This window comes from Moschus berezovskii, chromosome 20 (assembly GCF_049115385.1).
Source record: "Moschus berezovskii isolate FMDL1 chromosome 20, NW_MosBer_1.0, whole genome shotgun sequence".
NCBI lineage: Eukaryota > Metazoa > Chordata > Mammalia > Artiodactyla > Moschidae > Moschus > Moschus berezovskii.
In genome coordinates, this window is record NC_142479.1 from 57,116,068 (window position 1) to 57,139,994 (window position 23,927).

At 45.0% G+C, this 23,927-nt stretch overlaps 1 protein-coding gene across 3 annotated transcripts in view; it reads right to left on the minus strand.

The window, feature by feature from the left end:
• PLEKHM1 (pleckstrin homology and RUN domain containing M1) overlaps positions 1–23,927 on the minus strand; it is a 56,131-nt gene that overhangs the window by 17,441 nt on the left and 14,763 nt on the right. For all 3 annotated transcript variants that reach the window (XM_055408096.2, XM_055408097.2, XM_088829177.1), the window contains 2 exons: positions 16,889–17,294; positions 812–1,076 (listed from right to left, as the gene is read on the minus strand). In XM_055408096.2, the coding sequence (XP_055264071.2) occupies positions 812–1,076; positions 16,889–17,294 (671 nt within the window). The remainder of the gene's footprint in view (positions 1–811; positions 1,077–16,888; positions 17,295–23,927) is intronic.

Genomic DNA, 23,927 nt, shown 5'->3' on the forward strand with positions numbered 1-23,927 from the left:
AAACCAGGGCTGTGCCCAGGCTCCCTGAGCCAGGGCCCTAGAAACCCAGCCAGCATTCTCCGCTTGGGTCACTGCTAACAGAGAATGAGAGAAACAGACTGACTCTAGGACACACTTGCACATTTGCTTGTTTCTGAGGACTACAGAAAAATTAGGTTATGGTTATTTAATGATTTATGGAATTTCATAGGGTGTGGAGGTCAAGCTGGCCTCCTTGTGAACTGCTCACAGAGGACACTGAACAAACTGCAGATCTGATAAACCCCACCAGAGCAGCTAAATAAACCGTCTGAGAGAAAGGCCTTAGGGAGGAGCAGTTGAAACAACTGAGCCTTCAAGAGGCGGGGCTTCTGTTCTGGGCTCCAGACAGAGTCCAGAGGCCTATATACTCTTAAGATTATCTTATGTATCTTACATATAATCATTAAGATTCATAGAAGAGTTTCAGGCAAGTTATTTTCCATTTTCGTGCATGAAACAGTATTCGTGTACTCTGTACGCAGTTTTGAGCACTACTTTCTTAAGATTTTAAGAGTGGATGTATGTATTTGTGTGGCTGATTCACTTTGCGGTACACTTGAAACACAACATAGTAAATCAACTATATTCCAATAAAAATTAAAAAAAAGATTTTATGAGAAAATACAGTACTCTTCCTGAAATGCCTTCCTGAATTACTCTGCAAGGGTGCTCCTTATTACATTTTGGGATGAGGTTTTTCTTGGGAGAAGTACCGCCCAGTCAGTAACCGCTCTCCGAAAGGCACTGCTCATGCGCAGTGCGGCACCCGGAAGCCCGCAGAGCTGCCTACCCATCTGCCGGCGATGCACCACCCTGAAGTTTCTGTGTTCTGGTGGCGCCGGGGCGGCCCTGCTTCTCCCATTTCCTGGAGAAGGCGCACAAGCTTTGTCTAAGGCCTCCATGGAGCAGCTTCGTCTTGGTTCTTGCACGAGGAGGCCAGGCCTTGACTCGGGAATCCCTCTGGGAGAAGCTGTGGCGGCATCAGAAGGACTGTCTGTGGGCTGTTCCCGGGGAGGCCGGTAGAAGTCATCTTCTGAGATCCAGCTCTTGCTTTTCTATTGGAAAAGAAGCAAAGGCAGGTTTGTTTGTTTTTAAAAAACACCTTTATTGAGACACGATTCACATCATAAAATTAAACTATTTAAAGTGTATAATTCAGGGACTTCCCTGGCAGTGCAGTAGTTACGACTTCTGCCCTTTCACTGCAGAGGGAATGGGTTCCATCCCTGATTGGGGAACTAAGATCTAGCATGATGTGACCAAAAAAAAAAAAAGTGTGTAATTCGGTAGTTTTAGCATATTCATGGAGTTGTGCAACCATCACCACAATCTACGTTTAGAACATTTTCATTGTTCCATAAGGAAACCCCATCAGCAGCCACTCCCTGTTTCCCCTCAACCACTCCAGTTCTAGGCAATCAATAATCTACTTTCTGTTTCCATGTGTGAGGACTCGGTCATGTCCAACTCTTTGTGACCCCATGGACTGTAGCCTGCCAGGCTTCTCTGTCCATGGGATTCTCGAGGCAAGAAGACTGGAGTGGCTTGCCATTTTCTCCTCCAGGGGATTTTCCTAACCCAGGGATCAAACTCACCTTTCTTGTGTCTCTGCATTGCAGACAGATTCTTTACCCCTGCGCCACCTAGGAAACCCCCTCTGTTTCCTTAGGTTTGCCCATTTTGAATATGTATAAATGAAATTTTACTACATGTGGTCTTTTGAAACTGGTTTATTTCCCTTAGCATGGTGTTTTCAAGGTTTATCCATGTCCTGGCATGTATCATTACTTCATTCCTTTTTATTACCAAGTAATATTCCAGTTATGGATTTATCATGTTTTATATATCCACTCCTCAGAAGACGTACATATGAGTAGTTTTCTACTTTTTGGCAATTATGAATAATGCTGCAGAGAACCTTGATGTACAAGTTTTTCTGTGGATGCATGGTTTCTATTCTCTTGGTACACACCTAGAAGTGGAATTGATGGATAATATGATAACAAAAAAGATCTTCATGACCCAGATAACCATGATGGTGTGATCACTCACCTAGAGCCAGACATCCTGGAATGTGAAGTCAGGTGGGTCTTAGGATGCATCACTACAAACAAAGCTAGTGGAGGTGATAGAATTCCAGCTGAGTTATTTCAAATCCTAAAAGATGATGCCGTGAAAGTGCTGTACTCAATATGCCAGCAAATTTGGAAAACTCAGCAGTGGCCACAGGACTGGAAAAGGTCAGTTTTCATTCCAGTCTCAAAGAAAGGCAATGCCAAGAATGTTCAAAGTACTACTCTTCTCACACACTAGCAAAGTAATGCTCAAAATTCTCCAAGCCAGGCTCCAACAGTACATGAACCATGGACTTCCAGATGTTCAAGCTGGATTTAGACAAGGCAGAGTAACCAGAGATCAAATTGCCAACATCCGTTGGATCACAGAATTCCAGAAATTCCAATTCTGCTTCATTGACTATGCTAAAGCCTTTGACTGTGTGGATCACAACAAATTGTGAAAAATTCTTCAAGACACGGGAATACCAGACCATCTTACCTGCCTCCTGAGAAACCTGTATGCAGGTCAAGAAGCAACAGTTAGAACCGGATGTGGAACAACAGACTGGTTCCAAATTGGGAGAGGAGTACGTCAAGGCTACATATTGTCACTCTGCTTATTTAACTTACATGCAGAGTATATCATGAGAAACGCTGGGCTGGATGAAGCACAAACTGGAATCAAGATTGCCAGGAGAAATATCAATAACCTCAGATATGCAGATGACACCACCCTTATGGCAGAAAGCTAAGAGGAACTAAAGAGCCTCTTTTTGAAAGTGAAAGAGAGTGAAAAAGCTGACTTAAAACTTAACATTCAAAAAATGAAGGTCATGGCATCTGGTCCCATCACTTCCTGGCAAATAGATGGGGAAACAGTGGAAACAGTGACAGACTTTATTTTCTTGGGCTCTAAAATCACTGCAGATGATGACTGCAGTCATGAAATAAAAAGACGCTTGCTCCTTGAAAGAAAAGCTATGACCAACCTAGACAGCATATTAAAAAGCAGAGACATTACTTTGCCAGCGAAGGTCCATCTAGTCAAACTATGGTTTTTCCAGTAGCCGTGAATGGATGTGAGAGTTGGACCATAAAGAAAGCAAGAAAGCTGAGTGCCAAAGAATTAATGCTTTTGAACTGTGGTGTTGGAGGAGACTCTTGAGAGCCCCTTGGACTGCAAGGAGATCCAACCAGTCAATCCTGAAGGAAATCAATCCTGAATATTCATTGGAAGGATTGATGCTGAAGCTGAAGCGCCAGTACTTTGGCCACCTGATGCAAAGAACTGACTCATTAGAAAAGACCCTGATGCTAGGAAAGATTGAAGGCGGGAGGAGAAGGGGATGACAGAGGATGGGATGGTTGGATGGCATCACAGACTCAATGGACATGAGTTTGAGAAAGCTCTGGGAGTTGGTGACGGACAGGGAAGCCTGGCATGCTGCAGTCCATGAGGTCACAAAGAGATGGACATAACTAAGCAACTGAACTCAACTGATGATAACTATGTATAACATTTGAGGAATTTCCAAACTGTTTTCCTAAGTGGCTGTACCATTTTACCTTCCCACCAGCAGTGTATGAGGGTTCCAATTTTTCCACATCCTATCCATCATTATCATCTGTACTTTTGATTATAGTCAGATGAATGTATGGCTATAATATGAGGTGCAAACTTACGGTTTTGATTTGCATTTCTCTGATGTCTAAAAACAATGGGCTTGTTTTCATATGCTTATTGGTCATTTGTATATTTTCTTTGGAGAAAGGTCTATTCAAATCCTTTGCCGATTTTCAAATTGGTTTATTTGTTCTTTTGTCATGTTATGGGTTGAATTGTGTGTGTCCCCCCAGCAACCCTGCAAAAGATATGCTGGAATCCTACCCCCCAGTACCTTAGAACGTGACCTTATTTGAAAGTAGAGTTGTTGCAAATGTGTTAAGATGAAGTTATACTGGGGTACGGTGGGCCCTTCAACCAATGTGACCAATCTACTTATAAGGGGAGAAGAGAGAACACACAGAGACCACCAAGCGAAGCCGGAGATACAGAGGGAGAACCCTGTGTGATGACAGAGGCGGGGCCTGCAGTGATGTGTCTACAGGCCAGGGAATGCCCAAGGCTGCTGGTGACACTGCAGGTTGAGAGAAAGGCGTGGAACAGATTCTTCCTCAGAATCTCCAGAAGGAACCAACCCTACCAGCATCTGGACTGTGAACTTCTGGCCTCCAAAACCATCAGATACACCAGTTCCCCCTTATCTGTGGTTTCAATTACCCACAGCCAACTATATTTTCCACAAAAACATTAAATGGAAAATTCCAGAAATAAACAAATCACAAGTTTTGCACTGTGACCATTCTGAGTAGTGTGATGAAATCTCTCATCGTTCTTCTCCATCCTGCCTGGCAAGTGCCATCACCCCTTTGTCCCACCATTAGTCACTTCGTTAGTAGCCCTCTTGGTTATCAGATTGCCCACTGTGGTATTGCAGTGCTCTGATTTACTTAATAATGGTCCCGAGTGATGCTGGCAATTCGGATCTGCTAGAGAAGCCGTAAAGTGCTTTCTTTAAGTAACACAGTAAAAGTTCTCAACTGAATAAGGAAAGAAATGATATTCAAAGGTTGTTAAGATCTACGGTAAGAAAGTGTCTTCTATCTGTGAGATTATGAAGAAGGAAAAATAAATTTGTGCTAGATTTGTTGCTGTACCTCAAACTACAGAAGCTATACCCACAGCACGTGAACAAGTGCTTAAAGTTAAGATGGAAAAGGCATTACATTGGTACAGTAAGATATTGGGGGGGCTGGGAGGTCACATTCACATAACTTTTGTTACAGAACACTGTTATACTTGCTCTGTATTATTATTGTCGTGTTAATCTTTGACTGTGCCTAATTTTTTTTGATAGATTTTTTTCGATGGACCATTTTTAAAGTCTTCATTGAGTTTGTTACAATACTGCTTCTGTTTTCTGTTTTGATTTTTTGGTCACCAGGCATGTGGGACCTTAGCCTCCCAACCAGGGATTGAACCTGCACCCCCTGCATTGGAAGGTGAAATCCTAAGCACTGGACCACTAGGGATGGCCTTTACTGTGCCTAATTTATCATTGGTATGTGTGTATTGGAAAAAATATAGTATATATAGGGTTTGGTACTATCCACAGTTTCAGGCATCCACTGGGGATCTTAGAACATATCTCTGTGGATAAGGGGTAACTACTATAATACATTTCTGTGGTTGCAAGCCATCTAGTTTATAGTCCTTTGTTACAGAAGCTGCTGTTGCTGCTACTAAGTTGCTTCAGTCATGTCCGACTCTGTGCGACCCCATAGACGGCAGCCCACCAAGCTCCCCTGTCCCTGGGATTCTCCAGGAAAGAACACTGGAGTGGGTTGCCATTTCCTTCTCCAATGCATGAAAGTGAAAAGTGAAAGTGAAGTCACTCAGTCGTGTCCGACTTCTAGCGACCCAATGGACTGCAGCCTACCAGACTCCTCCATCCATGGGATTTTCCAGGCAAGAGTACTGGATTGAGGTGCCATTGCCTTTTCCAGTTACAGAAGCCCTAGGAAGCAAATACAAGTTGCAAGGTTTCTTTATAAGTTTGGGGTACTAGGCCATATCAGATACATGATCTGTAAATCATTTCTCCAGTTCTGTGAGTTACTTTTTAACTTTTTTGATAGTGTCTTTTAAGGCTTCCCTGGTGACTCAAGAGGTTAAAGCGTCTGCCTGCAATTTGGGAGACCTGGGTTCAATCCCTGGGTCGGGAAGATCCCCTGGAGAAGAGAATGGCAACCCACTCCAGTATTCTTGCCTGGAGAATCCCATGGACAGAGGAACCTGGTAGGCTACAGTCCATGGGGTCGAAAAGAGTCCGACACAACTGAGCAACTTCACTTTCACTTTTCACTTTCTTTCTTTAAGGCAGAATATTTTTAAAATTTGATGAATTCCCAATTTATGTTTTTTCTTTTGTCTCTATGCTTTTGGTATCACACTGCCTGGGCCTTCCCTGGGGGTCCAGTGGTTAAGAATCTACCTTCCAGTGCAGGTGACACAGGTTCAATCCTTGGTCAGGGAACTAAGACCCCATGTGCCATGGGGCAACTAAGGCAGCATGCCACAACTAGAGAGCCCCCATGCTGCAATGAACAGCCTGCATGCGGCAATGAAAGGACTCCACGTGCCGTGGCTAGGACTCGATGCAGCCAAATAAATAAATACATAAACATAAAAAAAAAAGAAAAAAAGAAATTACTGCCTAAGCCAAGGTTACAAAGATTTACTCCTATGTTTTCTGCAAAGAGGTTTACAGTTTTAGCTTTTATGCCTAGATCTATGATCGATTTTGAGTTAATTTTTGTATATGGTGTGAGGAAAGGATCCACCTTTATGCACATGGATATCCAGTTGTCCCAGCACCATTTGTTAAAGGGATGTTGAATCTTTCAGCGCTGCTTGTAGGGTTTGAGATGGAAGAGGCATGGGCAGGCAAGACCCAGAGATATCACTAGCTCTTCTGCCTCTACTTCCCATTTCTGAGCAGGTCCCCAAGGCTCCAGGCAGCCAGGCCATGCCCCTTCGCTTCTGCTGCTATCTCTTTGAATCTGATATTGCTCACTGGGCTGAGGGAAGTGCGGTGGGGGTCAGGAGGCTTGTGGGAATGAATTCTGGCTCTTTTTCTTCACTGTTTCAAGTGCTGCCTGTCTTTTTGTGCCTAAGCGTCACAGGAGAGCAGAGGCAAGGAAGCTGGCTGGATGCCCTCAGTGGCTGTCTACACAGAGGAAATGAGTCACCCAAGGGCTGCGACCAGCCCAGCTGTTGTGTTAAGTGCCAAAAACCTCACCCTGATGTTGCTATTTCCAACCCCTAAATTAAGATTGCCCTCCCCACTCCCACAGACAGGGAAGGGGAGCAGGGCTGGAGCTGCCCAGAACGTCAGAAGGATTGATTTGAACAGCTTAATCCATTCAGATGCTGTCAAGTTCCTTAAGCCAAGAGTGGTGAGTTCTGAGTCAGGGGCTTGGTGGCAGGGAGGCTCACAAAGCTTCTTCCAAAACCCTCAGAACCAGCAGGTGCTTCCTTCTGCCAGTGACAGGACAATGTGTCAATCAGGGTGGCTTCCAGGGACCACTCACAACTCAGGATCCTGAACAAAGCCTGTCTAAGTCAAGACCCAGGGGAACTCCCCAAGGAAAATGGGCTTCAGGAGCAATCCCATAGCCATCCAGGGAAATTCCTGGAGCCTGGCGCACACAACCTGGGAAACCCTTATGGGAGAGACCACTCTTCCTTAAGACTCAGTTCAGAGTCATTCATCACCTCCTCCTGGAAGCTGTCCTCACTCATCCTCAGCCTACACCCCCTCCAATCCACCCCCAGGTAGGTTTGAGATCCCTTCTGGTCTCCTATGGCATTTTACACTTACCTCCATCCTAGCACCTACAAGGCTGTTTGGAATGGTCATTCTTTGTGCCTGGCACAGAGTTATAAATGGAGAAGGCAGTGGCATCCCACTCCAGTACTCTTGCCTGGAAAATCCCATGGATGGAGGAGCCTGGTAGGCTGCAGTCCATGGGGTTGCTAAGAGTCAGACACGACTGAGTGACTTCACTTTCACTTTTCACTTTCATGCATTGGAGAAGGAAATGGCAACCCACTCCAGTGTTCTTTCCTGGAGAATCCCAGGGACAGGGGAGCCTGGTGGGCTGCCATCTATGGGGTCACACAGAGTCAGACACAACTGGTGACTTAGCAGCAGCAGCAGAGTTATAAAAGATGAGGGGGGTACTTCCCTCCTGGTCCAGTGGCTAAGACTCTGCACCCCCTAAGCAAGGGACCTGGGTTCAATCCTCAGTCAGGGAACTAGATTCCACATGCCACAGCTAAAGATCCCACATGCTGAAACTAAGACCCAACACAGTAAAAAAATATATATATATATTTTTTTAAAAGATAAGGCAGGAATTCCCTGGTGGTCCAGTGGTTGGGACTTGGTGCTTTTCACTGCTGAGGGCCCAGGGTTCAGTCCCTGGTTGAGGAATTAAGATCCCACAAGTCACAGGCATAGCATGGTCCCCAAAAAAACCCCAAAAGATGAGGGAATAAATCTTGACTATCCAAATGTTTTCAATGTAAAATAACAAAGGTGGGGTGAGGAAATAAGGAAGGAGACAGATGTGGACTTTGTGATGCTGTATGCGCTTATTTCACATGCTAGCAAGGTTATGTTCAAAATCTTTAAACATAGCTGCATGAACCGAGAACTTCCAGATGTACAAGCTGGGTTTCAAAGAGGCAGAAGAACCAGAGAGCAAATTGCCAACATTTATTGGATTGAAAAACATCTGCTTTACTGACTATGCTAAAATTTTTGAATGTGTGGATCACAGCAAACTGTGGGAAATTCTTAGAGAGACTGGAGTACGAGACCACCTTACCTGCCTCCTAAGAAACCTGTACGCAGGTCAAGAAGCAACAGTTAGAACTGGATATACAACTGACTGGTTCAAAATTGGGAAAGGAGTGAGTCAAGGCTGTATGTTGTCACCCTGCTTATTTAACTTATAGCAGAGTTGCTGCTGCCGCTGCTAAGTCGCTTCAGTCATGTCTGACTCTGTGCGACCCCATAGATGGAAGCCCACCAGGCTCCCCCATCCCTGGGATTCTCCAGGCAAGAACACTGGAGTGGGTTGCCATTTCCTTCTCCAATGCATGAAAATGAAAAGTGAAAGTGAAGGCACTCAGTTGTGTCCAACTCTTCGTGACCCCATGGACTGCAGCCTACCAGGCTCCTCCGTCCATGGGATTTTCCAGGCAAGAGTACTGGAGTGGGGTGCCATGGCCTATAGCCGAGTACAGCATGTGAAATGCTGGACTGGATGAATCACAAATTGGAATCAAGATTGCCAGGAGAAATATCAACAACCTTAGATACGCAGACAATACCACTCTAGTGGAAGAAAGTGAAGAGGAACTAAAGAGCCTCTTGAAAGAGGGTGAAAGATGAGAGTAAAAAAGCTGGCTTGAAATTCAACATTCAAAAAACTAAGATCGTGGCACCGGGTTCCATCACTTCATGGCAAATAGAAAGGGAAATGGTGGAAGCAGTGACAGATTTTGTTATCTTGGGCTCCAAAATCACTTTGGACAGCGACTACAGCCATGAAATTAAAAGACGTTTGCTCCTTGGCAGAAAAGCTATGACAAACCTAGACAGCATATTAAAAACACAGACATCACTTTCCCAACAAAGGTCTGTATAGTCAAAGCTACTGTTTTTCCAGTAGTCATGTATGGATGTGAGAGCTGGACCATAAACAAGGCTGAGTGGCAAAGAACTGATGCTTTCAAATAGTGGTGCTGGAGAAGATTCTTGAGAGCCCCTTGGACTGCAAGAAAATCAAACCAGTCAATCCTAAAGGAATTCAGCCCTGAACATTCATTGGAAGGACTGCTGCTGAAACTGAAGCCCCAGTAATTTGGCCACCTGATGCAAAAAGCCAACTCATTGGAAAAGATCCTGATGCTGGGCAAGAATAAAGGCAAAAGGAGAAGGGGGCAGCAGAGGATGAGGTGGTTAGAGAGCATCACCAACGTAATGGACTTGAATCTGAGCAAATTCCCAGAGATGGTGGAGGACAGAGGAGCCTGGCATGTTGCAGTCCATGACTTAGTGACTGAACAACAACATGCTCTCTGGTGAGGGCCTCTCTCTCCATGGAGGAGAGGGAGACTGCTGGGAAGTGTCCACACATGGCCCAGTGACCACGGGCCGCCCACCGGGAAATAAGACTCTGGGGAAAACTTTTTGTTCTCTTAAGCAATAGAGAAAAACAGCAGGAACACTGGGTCCTTGGAGCTTCTGCACATGAGCCTTGACTGAGCTCTATAACTTTGCCCCACTCCAGGATCCCGAGTTATTACAGGGAGCGGGGAGGTACACCACGGTGCCCCCTCCCCCCACCACCTTCCTGCCTCCTGCTCACTCAGGGCCCCCAATCTGGCCTGTTCCCTGTGGGGGGAAATCCCATTGACCCAGGATCTAAGCCAGAGCAGCACCTGCCACCAGTCCCCAAGATGGAAGAATGCCACGTGGAGTCACTGCAGGTACCAGGATGCTACGCACAACAGCTGAATCCCTGAGAGGGGGCTGGCAGAGCAGTGAGATGTCAGGTCTCTGGACCTCTTTCAAAACGTCCCTTTTGTTCAGTCTGTCCTCATCATGTCAGGTGAAAGGACTGCCTGCAGCCTGACTTGGCGGAGGGGACCACATTCCAGAGGTCAGTGGTCCCTGAAGGGAGTGATTAGAGCCAAGTCTTAGAAGTCAGACTGTCCTCTGGGAGTCAAACTGAGAAACCAACTCACGACCTTCCAGATGCCACATACGCAGAGTCACTCCAGTCCTTCTCAGCACTTAACACAAGTGTAATTATGATGCAGATGGCCTTTGTCTAACCCAGTGTCTGTCTCCAGAGAGCAGGGCCTCTGTCCTGCGCCATCACTCTACCAAGCATAATGCTGGGGCTCTGGGGCTCTGAATAAAATTAATTAAAAACAAAGTTTTAAAGAAAGGCTGAATGGTCTCGGATAAACAGCAATGTGACTAACTGACAGCAGCATAGAAAAGTCGAATCCCAAGGGCAGCACAGGGACTCTCCTGAGCAAGAGGGATGGATGGGCACACAGCTGCCCCTGTGACAGGCCCCGGCAGGGACCAGCATCTTACACTGGCCTCGGCGTGGTCTGGTGCACTGATGCCCTGTTCCCCAAGCAACCCTCCAGCAACCCGACTCCCCTGAGGCTGGCCAGGAGGCAGTGGGTGACCTGGTTGGACTGACCTGCCTGCCCCATGCACCCAATAGAGCATTCCTCCGTGTAAACTTACAAGCTGGCATCTTGAGAGTCTTTGGAGAACTTAAGAACTATTCACTGATACCTACTCTCTCTCAGGTACAGTGCTCAGAGCTAAGGGACCAGGCATGGTCTTTTGTACCATGCAGATAATATTCTAGAGAGAAATAAGGCAATAAACAAGTAGACAAAGATATAACAGAATCTAACCAAGTGAGGAGGGTCATGAAGTGAGGCAGCTGAGAGGGAAAGAGAGTCACTGGGGAGGGGGTTTTGAAACGGGGCGGTCAGGGAAGGCTGAAAGGACACAGGAACGGCAGTGAGATGGGAAACAGTTTAAGCAGAGGGAATAGCAAATGTAAAAGCTGGGGGGCCTTCCCTGGTGGGCCACTGGTTAAGAATCCACCTGCCAATGCATGGGACACAGGTTCGATCTCTGGTCCAGGAACTAAGATCCCACATGCCACAGGGCAACTAAGCCTGCAAACCACAACTACTGAAGCCTGACCGCCTAGGGTCCGTGTTCCACAAGAGAAGCCAGTGCAATGAGAAGCCCGTGCACCGCATCTAAGAGTAACCCCCGCTCATCGCAACTAGAGAAAGTCTGTGTACAGCAACGAAGACCTAGTACAGTCGAAAATAAATAAATAAGTAACCTTATTTAAAAAAAATGTAAAAGCCAGGGCTGGAAGGTGCTGGGTTTGTGAGCAGCTGCATGGAGGTTGGGGTGGGGTCAGGGGAGGTGTCAAAACTTGGTGAGCAGAGGAAGATTTTTGTTGACAAAGCAAGCCGTCCCGTCCACCAGCTTTGGGACCTCGGCACAATAGGATGTCTGAGCCTGCAAGGCAGAAGCCAGCCCTGGACAGGAGTGAATGCATCCCAGTCAAGGCCACTTTGGGGAACCCTGTTTGGGGCCCACAGCCGCCGACCCCAGGGGATATCCCTCTCCTTTAGTGGGGGCCACAGAGCCTTTCTCTTTAACCTCAGCGTGAGCTGCTGTTTTCATAGTCACAGCCTTCAAGGCCTTATGACATTCTGGGCTTGAAGTCACCTTTGGGATAGCAAAAACGGAGAATCTGATCCACACGTCCAGGGCTCCATGATTTATAGTCATATTCAATAAATGGCGTGAGGTCAACCTGACATCCATGTGGAAAACACCTACCTCATACCAGATCTAAATAAGCTCAGGTGGATCATATACCTAATTGTAAAAGGTAAAATAAGAAAGCTTCTAGAAGAAAATACAGGGATTTCCACAGCTTTCAAGCCTTAGGGTAGAAAGAGATTTTAAAAATAGACACAAAACACATTGATTGAAAAACAGAAAGACTGATAGGACTTCCCTGGTGGTCTAGTGGCTGAGACTCCACACTCCCAATACAGGGGGTCCCAGGTCTGATCCTGGTCAGGGAACCAGATCCCACATGCTGAAACTATAAAAAAAAAAAAAAGAAGACTCCACATGCTACAATCAAAGCCCAGCATAGCTAAATAAATAATACTAAAAAGATACCATTGAGAGGTTGCAAAGAGTCAGACACGACTGAGCGACTGAACTGAACTGAACTGAAAGGCCAGCCATAGATTATATGAACATATATGCTATATATATATATATGTATTTTTTTCTCCAATAAAAGACACACCCATAGTATATAAAGAGCTGCTACAAATCAATAAGGAAAACACAACTCAGTTCAAGAATGGGACAGTGACTTTAAAGAAACTTCCAAAAAGCAAATGAAAAGGCATCAGTATCACTAGTCATCAGGGAAATGCAAATTAAAACCACGGTGAGACCCCACTATACACCTCCCAGAGTAGCCAGAATGTAAGAGATTGACAATACCTCTGACTGTGATGAAGGACAATGAAAATGCTCACATTGCTAATGGGAGTATAAGTTAGTACAAGCACTTTGAAAACTGTTTGCCAGTATCTAAGTTCAGTTCAGTTCTCAGTTCTGAACAGTCCAGTCGCTCAGCCACGTCTGACTCTTTGCGACGCCATGGATTGCAGCATGCCAGGCTTCCCTGTCCAGCGCTAAACACATGCCTACCCAGTGACCTAGCAATTCCATTCTTAGATGCACACCAAAAGAAATGAATGGAGAAGGCAATGGCAAGCCACTCCAGTACTCTTGCCTGGAAAATCCCATGGACGGAGGAGCCTGGTAGGCTGCAGTCCATGGGGTCGCTAAGAGTCAGGCACGACTAAGCGACTTCACTTTCACTTTTCACTTTCACGCACTGGAGAAGGAAATGGCAACCCACTCCAGTGTTCTTGCCTGGAGAATCCCAGGGACAGAGGAGCCTGGCGGGCTGCTGTCTATGGGGTCGCACAGAGTCGGACATGACTGAAGTGACTTAGCAGCAGCAGCAGCAGAAACGAATACATGGGTTCAGCAAGTATAGGAATGCTCATATCTCCTTTCTTCATAATAGCCCAAACCTGAAAACAACTCAAATGTCTGTTACGGGACAGTGAATACATTACGGGAATTGAATATACGGGACATTGTGATATATTCTATGGGCTTCCCAGGTGGTGCTAGTGGTAAAGAATCTGTATTCTTATGGTGGCATACTACAGAACAATGGAAAAGAACCTCAGGCTATAGATGAGTCTCACATATATAACGTTCAGTGAAAGAACTAAAAGAATATATATATATATATATGATTCTATCTATATAAAGTTCAACAACAGGAAAGACTTTATGGGCTACAAGTCAGAACTGTGGTTTCCTTTGGAGGTGGGGGGCAGTGAGTGGAAGAGGGCAGAAGAGAAACTTCTGGTGGCTGGACATGTTCTATATCTCAATCTGGATGGTGGTTATGGAGTATGTGATATATAAGTATCCACTGAGGTGTACACTGAGGATCTGGGTGATTTAAATACATCATTCCTCAACAAAATGTTTAAAGGGGAAAGTGGGACAATTCAACAGGCAAACAGTAGTCTTTCCAGGGACTTCCCTGGTGGTCCAGTGGTAAAGAATCTGCCTCCTAACGCAGGGGATGTGCGTTTGATCCCTGGTTGGGGAACTAAGATCCCACATGCCGCTGCGCAACCATGCTCGTGTGCTACAACTAGAGAAGCCCTTGAGCCACAGTGAAGACCCTGCATAGCCAATAAATAAATAAAAATGGTAAAAAAAAAAAAAAGTCTTTCCAATAAATGGTGCTTGTATAACTGTATAAGCACATGTAAAAAAATGAAGTCAGGTACCATTCTTTTATCAAATACAAAAATTAACTCTAAGTGGATCATAGATTTAAATGTAAGAGATGAAACTATAACATTTAGAACACATGGGAGTAACTTTCCATGACCTTGGATTAGAAAAGGAGTACTTACAGATGAAACCAAAAGTACCAGCAACAAAAAAGAGACTACATCAAAATTCAAAACTTTTATGCTTCAAATGATACCATCAAGAAAGTGAAAAGATAATGCACAGAATGGGAGACAAATCTGCAAATCATTTATCTAAGAAAGGTCTAGCGTCCAGAATACAAAAAAAAATTGTAATTTATTACATAACCCTATTTAAGTCTGGGCAATCTTTTTTGGTCATGGCATGTGGCATGTGGAAATCTTAGTTCCTTGACCAGGGACCGAACCTGTGCCCCCAGCATTGGAAGCACAGAGTCTTAACCACTGGACCACCAGGGAATTCCCAAGAATGAGCAAATGTTTTGAATAGACATTTCTTCAAAGAAAAACACAAATGGTAATAAGCACATGAAAAGATGCTCAACATCATTAGTCATCAGGGAAATGTAAATCAAAACCATAATGAGATACCACTTGTTTAATAAAAAAACAAAACAGTAAGAACTGTTGGTGATGATGTAGAGAAATACACTGCTGGCTGAAATATAAAACAAGGCAACTGCTTTTGGAAAACAGTTTGGCAGTTTCTCAAAAGGTTAAATATAGAGATACAATATGATCCCAAAATTGTACTTCAAGCTATGCATCCAAAAAAGTTAAAAATATATGTCTGAGCAAAAAATTATACATGAATGTTGATAGTAGCATTATTCACAACAGTCAAAAAGTAGGAAAAATGCCAATGTTCATTAATTCATGAATGGATAAATGTGATACATCCATATGATGGAATTTAAAATGGATATTAAAAAAAAATGACAAAGTACTAATACATGGCACAACATGGATGAACTTTAAAAACATTTTGCTAATTGAAACCAAGCCAATCACAAATGTGATTGTATGATTCTATATATGTAACATGTCCAGAACAGGCAAAGCTATAGACAGAGTAGATTAGTGGTTGCTTGGGGTTGAGCAAGGTGAGGAGAGGCAGGAGAGTGGGAGGAAAGGACAGGAGTCATTGCTAATGGGTAGGGGGACTCTTTTATGGAAGATGAAAATATTTAAACTTAGACTGTGGTGATAGTTGTACAACTGTGAATAAAGGAACTGAATCATATACTTAATTAGGTGAATAATATGGTATGTGAATTATATTACAATAAAGCTGTTAAAAGAGGGGGTGGGGGTGCCTCCTGTAGTCTGTTTCATGGCCCTGGCCCATCCTGAGTTATAGAACCTGGAAGCTACAGGCCAAAGGAGGGACGTTTGTGGATGGAGCTGAAAGAGTAAGACTGTATGCCCAACATGAGCCCCAGACACAGCTGGGATGAGCTCTGGGTTTTGTGTGGGTACACGTGCACTCCAGTTCTTACTTCTGCTTTTCATGACCCAAGAACAAATGTGAAATGGCATAAGAACTCGAATTCACAGTTTGACTACTGCTTCGCTGGGCCCCCAGTTCCAGCCTCTCCCTCAGGACTGTTTCCAGAACAGTCCCAGGGCTGGCTTCTTCAGGTCAGCAACACACTGCAATAGCTTATTCTAGAACAGTTCGTCCCACAGAAACACAAGGCAAGCCACATAGGTCATCTTAGATGCTCTAGGACCCACATTAGAGAAAGTTAAAAAAAAAAAAGGTGAAGCTAATTTTAATAACTTTAATTTTAATTAAAATTTTAATTAGTTTTATTTAATTAAAACTTTAATATTTTATTTAAAATACGTATTTAAAATGCTTTCATTTTAATGTGATCAATAAACACACTTATGCCAAGGGGAAGAGAAGAGATAGGGAGTCTGGGATGCTATATTTAAAATGGATAACCAACAAGGACCTACTGTACAGCACATGGAACTCGGCTCAATGTTATGTGGCAGCCTGGATGGGAGGGGAATTTGGGGGAAAATAGATACACGTATATGTATGGCTGAGCCCCTTTGCTGTTCACCTGAAACTATCACAACATTGTTAATCAGCTATACCCCAATACCAAATAAAAAGTTCAAAAATTAAAAAAAAAAAAAAAAAGACACAGTGGCAAAAAAAAAAAAAAATCTGCCTTGCAATGTAGGGAACTCAGGTTTGATCCCTGGTTGGGAAACTAAGATCCCACATGCTGTGGAGCAAGTAAGCCCAGGCGCCACAGCTAGAGAATTCCTGCACCACAACAAAAGATCCAGCATGCCGCAACTGATGACGCAGCTAAGTAAATAAATAATAACAAGCACCGAGGAGGAAACCAAAGCTCAGTGAGGCAGAAGCTGGTGAGTGTCCGTGGTGAAGAGCAGAGCCTGTGGTCGGGAGAGAACTACCTTCTCCATGGGGTGGATGTGCAGGTGATAGGAGACACCCATGGGAAGCGATGGGCAGAGAGCCCAGCTCCCATCCACTACTCACACCCCACAGGACATTAGCTCCATCACCACGATGTTCTATTAATACTGAACCATGCAAGGCGAGGGGGCTCAGAGGGAGAAGGCAGAGACCACTTGGGGTCACTAGCTGGAGAAACCCTACACTAGCTCTGAGACATGCACCAACACCCCCTCTCCTCCTGTCCCTTCCCCCCAAAACTCAGCTTATGCCACTCACCGGACTGGTTGGGGAGGGAACCGCAAGGCTGAGCCGAGGTCTGTCATCCTCCGGGGGCTTCTGCTGGCCAGTTTCCTGGCCAGCTGCTCTGGTGGCGTCTCTCACAGGACGAGGGGGCTGCTGGCCTGAAGCACTCCCCGAAAGGACAGCTTGGGCAGGGCCCAGCTGCGGCCAGCCCAGGGGGCCGGGCGCCTGGGCAAGCGGCTCCTGCTTGTGGTCCCCATCTCCAGTCCCAGGGGAGGCCTGGGCGTGGCGGGGCTCTGCTGGTTCCTCCGAGTGCAGGGACGTGCTGGTGTCGAGGCCAGGGAGGGGGAGCGGGGCCTGCAGCGTGGGAACCTCTGTTTCTCGGCTCGGTCCATTGGCTGGCACAGAGTTTACCTGGGCTTTGCTGAATTCCGACAACACCCTAGAAGTTTTTAAACAAAGAAACCCGTGTGATGGGGCTGTCAGCTGGAATGCCCAAAGCTCAGTGGAAAACTGTTTTGTGATTGAACAAAATAACCCCCTTAGTCATGATGGTGCTCCCAGCTCCCACATACAGACCCTCCCGCCAAAGTTTTTCTCCAGCTGGTACCTGGGCAGGTTTGGTGGCCAGGTGAGTTGTGCGGTCCAGGGTCTCAGGTGACAAAGCTCACAAAGCAGAGAAAAGGACTCGAGGCGAATGGGAACTGCCTGTCTTTTACCCTCTGAGTGGGCTAACTGTGGGTCTGGCGAGTCTGCTCAGCCAAATGGCCGTGTGGCCTGTCCCGCCCCACGCCGACCTTCGCAGAGCCTCGGTGAATGGTGTGTCCGGGCTGGGCTCCAGGACTCTACTCCCTGGGATATGGGCTGGGGTGAAGTGAGGATCCTCTTTGTCCCTGGAACAGTAACTGGGCAGCAGGGCTGGGGTGATGGGCTGGGCATGGAGCCAGAGAAGCCTCACAGTTCCAGAAGCTGCTGCTGGAGAACAGTGTACACAAGCCACGTGGTATGTGTGCCCACGTACATGGGGCATGTGCCTGACGGGACTGGCACTTCCTGCCCCTCAGTGGTAACGTCTGGGGCCAAGGGAGCCAATGTCACTGCCTTTGTGTACACACACACATACACACACTGCTATACCTTCTGGAATGTGCACTGGCTAGTGGCTGCTCCTCCCTCCCTCCCTCTCCTGAGGCTCCAGAGAATCCAAGTTCTGTTTCTGAAGTAAACCTATTTGCTGTCTCCACCTCTGGTTATGTATCCAGTGAGGATGCCATGGCCAAATGCAGGGTCTGGTGTCAGAGGAGCTGTCTGGAGCCTAAGAGATCACACACATCTGCCTTAAAGACTTAGAGTAGGTGTAGAAGACACAGCAAGCTCCCTTGCGTGTGGGCTCACGGAAACAAGGATTTCAGATCTCAAGTTTTCATCTGACTGCCTTCTAGGTGAGCTCTGCTCTTATTTATACCATCATGACACCGAACATTTTAAAGCATTCTAGTAAAAGAGGTGACCAACCCATGCATTTCTGGGCAACTGATTTTCAGCATAGGTGCCGAGACATTTCAGTGGGGAAAGAACAGTCTTTTCAACAAATGGTGCTCGAATAAGTGAATAGTTCCATGCAAAAGAGTGAAATTGGACCCCTATCTCACACCACAGAAAAAAAAATTAACCCCAGGGGATTTCTCTGTTGGTCCAGTGGTTAAGAATCTACCTTGCAATGCAGGGGACATGGGTTCAATCCTTGGCTGGGGAACTAAGATCCCACAGGTCACAGAGCAACTAAGCCCACAAACCATGACTTCAGAGTCCGTGTACTGCAACTACTGAGCCCAGGCCACAAGTAGAGAATCTACTGATCCCCCATGCCACAACTAAGACCTAATGAAGCTAAATAAATGAATGAATATTAAAAAAAATTAACCTAGGTAATTCCCTGGCGGTCCAGGGGTTAGGACTTGGCCCTTTCATTGCTTTGGCCCAGGTTCAGTGCCTGGTCTGGAAACTAAGATCCCACAAGCTGCGTGGCACAGCCAAAAAAAAAATTTAACCTCAAATGGATCAAAGACCTAAAGGTAAGAACTAAAACTATGAAACTCTTAGAAGGAAACAAGCATAACGTTTCATATCTTTGGATCAGGCAATAGTTTCTTAGATATGACATCTAATACATAAGCAACTAATAAAAAGTCTATCTAATAGAAATATTTGCATACAAAATGTGTAAATTTACCATATATCTAAGGGTCTAGGATCCAGAATATAGAGCTCTTACAATTTAATAATAAATAACCCAATTTAAAGCCATTTAAAAAATAGGCAAAGGGTTTGAAAAGACATAACTCCAAAGAAAGCATACAAATGGCCAATGAAGACAAGAAAAAGCGTTCAAAATCATTAGACAATAGTGAACTACAAATCAAAACCACAATGAGATACTACTCTGTGCCCAGTAGGATGGCTATAATGAAAAAGACAGAGAATAACAAGTATCGGCAAAGATGGAGAGAAACTGGAACTCTTACACATTGTTGGTGGAAATATAAAATGGTGTAGCTTCTGTGGAAAATGGTTTGATAGTTCCTCAGTTCCTACAGGACTCAGAACTTCTATACTTAGGTACATACCCAAGAGAATCAAAAACATATGTCCACACAGAACACTTGTACATGAATACATATAGCAACACGATAGCCAAAAAGCAGAAAAAAAAAATATCTGTTAACTGATGAATAAACAAACAATAGATAAACTGAAGTATATCCACACAATGGACAGTGGAATATTATTTGCCCATGATATGTGCTATAACACGGATGAACCTTGAAAACACGGTATTGAGTGAAAGCAGTCACAAAAAGCCACATACTGTATGACTCGATTGATATTAAATGTCCAGAATAGGAAATTCCTAACGAATGGGTAAGGGATGAAAATATTCTTGATTAGAGAGTAGTAGATGCTGGGGACTTTCCTGGTGGTCCAGTGGCTAAGACTCTGCACTCTCAATGCAGGGGGACTGGGTTCAATCCGTGGTCAGGGAACTAGACCCTACATGCTGCAACTAAAGATCACCCAGGCTGCAACAAAGATACAAGATCCTATGTGCTGCAACTAATACCTAGTATAGCCAGATAAATATTTTTTAAAAAAAGATAGTATAGATGTTGAATTCATAGCCTTGAGACTATAGTGAAAACCACTGAATACTACACTTTAAAATGGTGAATTTTATGGTACCTGAATTCTGTCTCAGTAATGTGGGAGACCTGGGTTCGATCCCTGGATTGGGAAGATCCCCTGGAGCGGGGCATGGCAACCCATGCCAGTATTCTTGCCTGGAGAATCCCAATGAACAAAGAAGTCCATGGAGTAGCAAAGAGTCAGACACGACTGAGCGACTAAGCACAGCACAGCAAATAAATGGATGACCTGTCAGAGAAAGGTACAGTTGTATTTGTGGGAGAGTTATGGGGGGAGGCAGGTGGGGGCTCATTCTTGCTCTAAAGACACATTCTAAAAACAGAGCCACGAGAAATCCAAGAGTGCAGCTTGTAGGGAGAAGGCAATGATGAGCTCTGGAGAGAAAAGGGGAGTTTCCACCAGCAAAGGAAGAAGGGACATTTAAGCAGAGACATTACTTTGCCAACAAAGGTCCGTCTAGTCAAGGCTATGGTTTTTCCCATGGTCATGTATGGATGTCAGAGTTGGACTATGAAGAAAGCTGAGCGCTGAAGAATTGATGCTTTTGAACTGTGGTGCTGGAGAAGACTCTTGAGAGTCCCTTGGACTGCAAGGAGATCCAACCAGTCCGTTCTAAAGATCAATCCTGGGTGTTCATTGGAAGGACTGATGCTAAAGCTGAAACTCTAATACTTTGGCCACCTCATGCGACAAGTTGACTCATTGGAAAAGACTCTGATGCTGGGAGGGATTGGGGGTGGGAGGAGAAGGGGACGACAGAGAATGAGATGGCTGGATGGCATCAGCGACTCGATGGACATGAGTTTGAGTGAACTCTGGGAGTTGGTGATGGACAGGGAGGCCTGGTGTGCTGTGATTCATGGGGTCGCAAAGAGTTGGACACGACTGAGCGACTGAACTGAACTGAACTGTTATGTGTCCAAACCGCTGGGACAGAATGGGACCTCATCGGAAATGCACTAGCGAGTCAGATTTTTGACAAGGTCCTCTGTGCGGTCTCGACTCCCTGTGGGCTCCCAGGAGGTGGTGTGGTGAGTGATTAAGAGCAGGGCCCCTGAGTCTACCTGACCTTGGTGAGCATGTGGCTGTGGGCCCCACAATGTGAACATGAAGTTCATGGACATAATTCCTTTATCTGAAAAACAGATGTGGTAACAGCATCCACCTTTTATGACTCTGACAAAGATTAAATAATACAGGTAAAGTGCTTAGTACAGGGTTTGGTACAAAGTGAGTACTTGATAAACACTAACCTCATTATCACTGATAAGGCTGCTTACAAACATAACAATGTAAGCAAAGATTTATTGAAACACTCACTGCTGCTGCTGCTGCTAAGTCGCTTCAGTTGTGAGCCTGTGCGACCCCAGAAACGGCAGCCCACCAGGCTCCTCTGTCCCCAGGATTCTCCAGGCAGGAATACCAGAGTGGTTTGCCATTTCCTTCTCCAATGCATGAAAGAGAAAAGTGAAAGTGAAGTCGCTCAGTCGTGTCCAACTCTGTGCTAGCACTGCCAAAATGTTTTATCAAATAGACATGAATCCTGATCTAGAAGAAAGATTTTAATGACAAGAATGGATGGGGTGTTAGAATAAGTGAGTGATTTAATGCCTAGAGAAATGCCAGCAAATGGCAAGAAGCCTGTGTGATCAGTTAGAGCTTCCGTCAAATCAAAACTAAAGGCAAGGTGAAATCAAGTTTACAGAGCTTCACCAGAACTGGTACCAGTCTTCACGACCCAGTGAGAATAAGAGACATGTACATCAAGTGGGAAAAAGGGATAGAGATGCGATTGTGAAGCAAAGGCAAAGAAAGAAAACTGTCAAACGTTTTGACAGTTTTATATTTGTATTTATAAAATACAACATAGAAATGAAACAGTGAAAAAAAGAAAAACCAAGAAATGAAACTGCGAAACTGTCACAGTCCTTCCACTGGGGTCTGGTGCAAGGCCCTGTTTACCAAAAACTTTCTATTTGAAAAGTTTCTAACTTTGTGCTTTCATTTAGAGAGCAATCTGGCAGAAAAATACATGTATTATGAGTACGTATATGTGTAAAGTAAATAAAAAGCATGGCCTGGAGAACCTGAATGGTCACCTTATAAAGGACCCCTGATAAGCAATTCTGAGCCTGTGATTTTCTTGAACATGCGAACTGTGGTGGTGATACACGGTACTATTTGGCAGTCAAGAGCCACTAATGAAAGCACAGAGGTGGGCTGCATATACTAAGAATCATTTCTCCCCCAAGGGAAGGCCTCATGACAGTGACCTCTGACAAATATTACTAAGCAAGGTTTTTCAGCAGTGGAGATGGGGAGAGGCAGACTTGGTGTCACAGGTACCCAAAAGTAAAATGACACCACCACATGGTCAGCACGCATGCTGAGTCAGACACTGTTCTAAGCACTTGAAGATCTCTATTCACTGCATCGCCCAGCAATCCTTTGAAGCATTCTCACCCCCATTTTACAGATGAGGACATCAAGGTCAGAAAGGTTTACTAACTTGCCTGAGTTGGCAAAGCTGGTTGATGGAGGACTCAGGCAGTCTGGCTCTGGAGTCCACACTCTTTACCACTAGACTGTACCTATGCTTCTCAGCAACAATTATAATTCAGACCTAACGAATGCAGAAGAAGCTGTGAGAGGCAGTTAATCCTCTCTTCACAAGGTAAACTGTAAACTGGTTTCTGCCAAACATAAATAAATTTAATTTGAAATGGGTTTTGCATTTCATGTCTGATTTGTAGTTTTGTTTTTTTCGTATACAGCCCAGATTGCTGGATCTTAGTTCCCCTACCAGGGATTGAACCCTGGGCCCAGGGCAGTGAAAGAATGGAGGTCTAAATGCTGGACCACCAGGGAATTCCCAATTTGCAGATGTTTTGATTTTATAGTTGTAAGAGTTTAAGCACAATGTGTTTATGCCCAATTTTAAGTTACATACATTTAAGTACCACATAACTTAAGTAAACTCTTTAAGTGTTGGTGAGAATCTCCCTTAAAACGTACACTCCAAGAAACGCTGGTCTCTGTGGATGCTCTAAGAACGGTGATGCTGGCTGCGTGCTTCTGCGTGTGCATGGTGTCTGGTTCCCCATATCACTGTCCAGTGTGGGTCTATACTTCCTGACCTCTTCTTCCCTTTCATTCCCCCAGAATACCCAGGACAACACTTCCCCTGAAGGAGGGTGGATGGTCACTGATTCAACAACCTCAAGCTGGAATTTTCCAATCACAAGACACATGAAAGATAAAGGCAAGACACATGACAGAGAGAAGACTGGCTGGTCTGCAGGGGGAGGGAGAAGCACCAAAGGCTAGGACAGGTGGCTGACAGTCAGTCACGCCTCAGGCCCTGCCATCTCTGGGGCAGGGGTTGCTTCTTCTCAGCACATTTTATCTAATCCTTCCGTTTGGACATGTGAAAATTCTATCTGATGTGCTCGATGTTCAAAAGCCACTTCTGGGAACTACCACACATTCTTACGTGTGCAACTGATTGATGGGCATTTCATTTGACTCTCAAACGGCCCTGTGAGGGAATTTCCATTTTAAAGATAAAAAATGAAACAGTAGCTACAGTAACAATAGCACAGGGAAATCTACTCGAAACTCTAATGACCTATATGGGAAAAGACTCTAAAAATGAGTGGATAGATGTACATATACAACTAAACCCCTTTGCTGTATGGTGGAAACTAACACAACATTGAACATCAACTACACTCTGGGAAAGAAAAAAGATAAACAGAACCTCAAAAAGGGTTAGCAATATGCAGGACACCACTGCGCTTGTAACTGGTGGAACTGGCTTGAAACTGAATCTGCTTCCGGGCCAGTCCAAGACACCTAGTCCTGGTGTGAC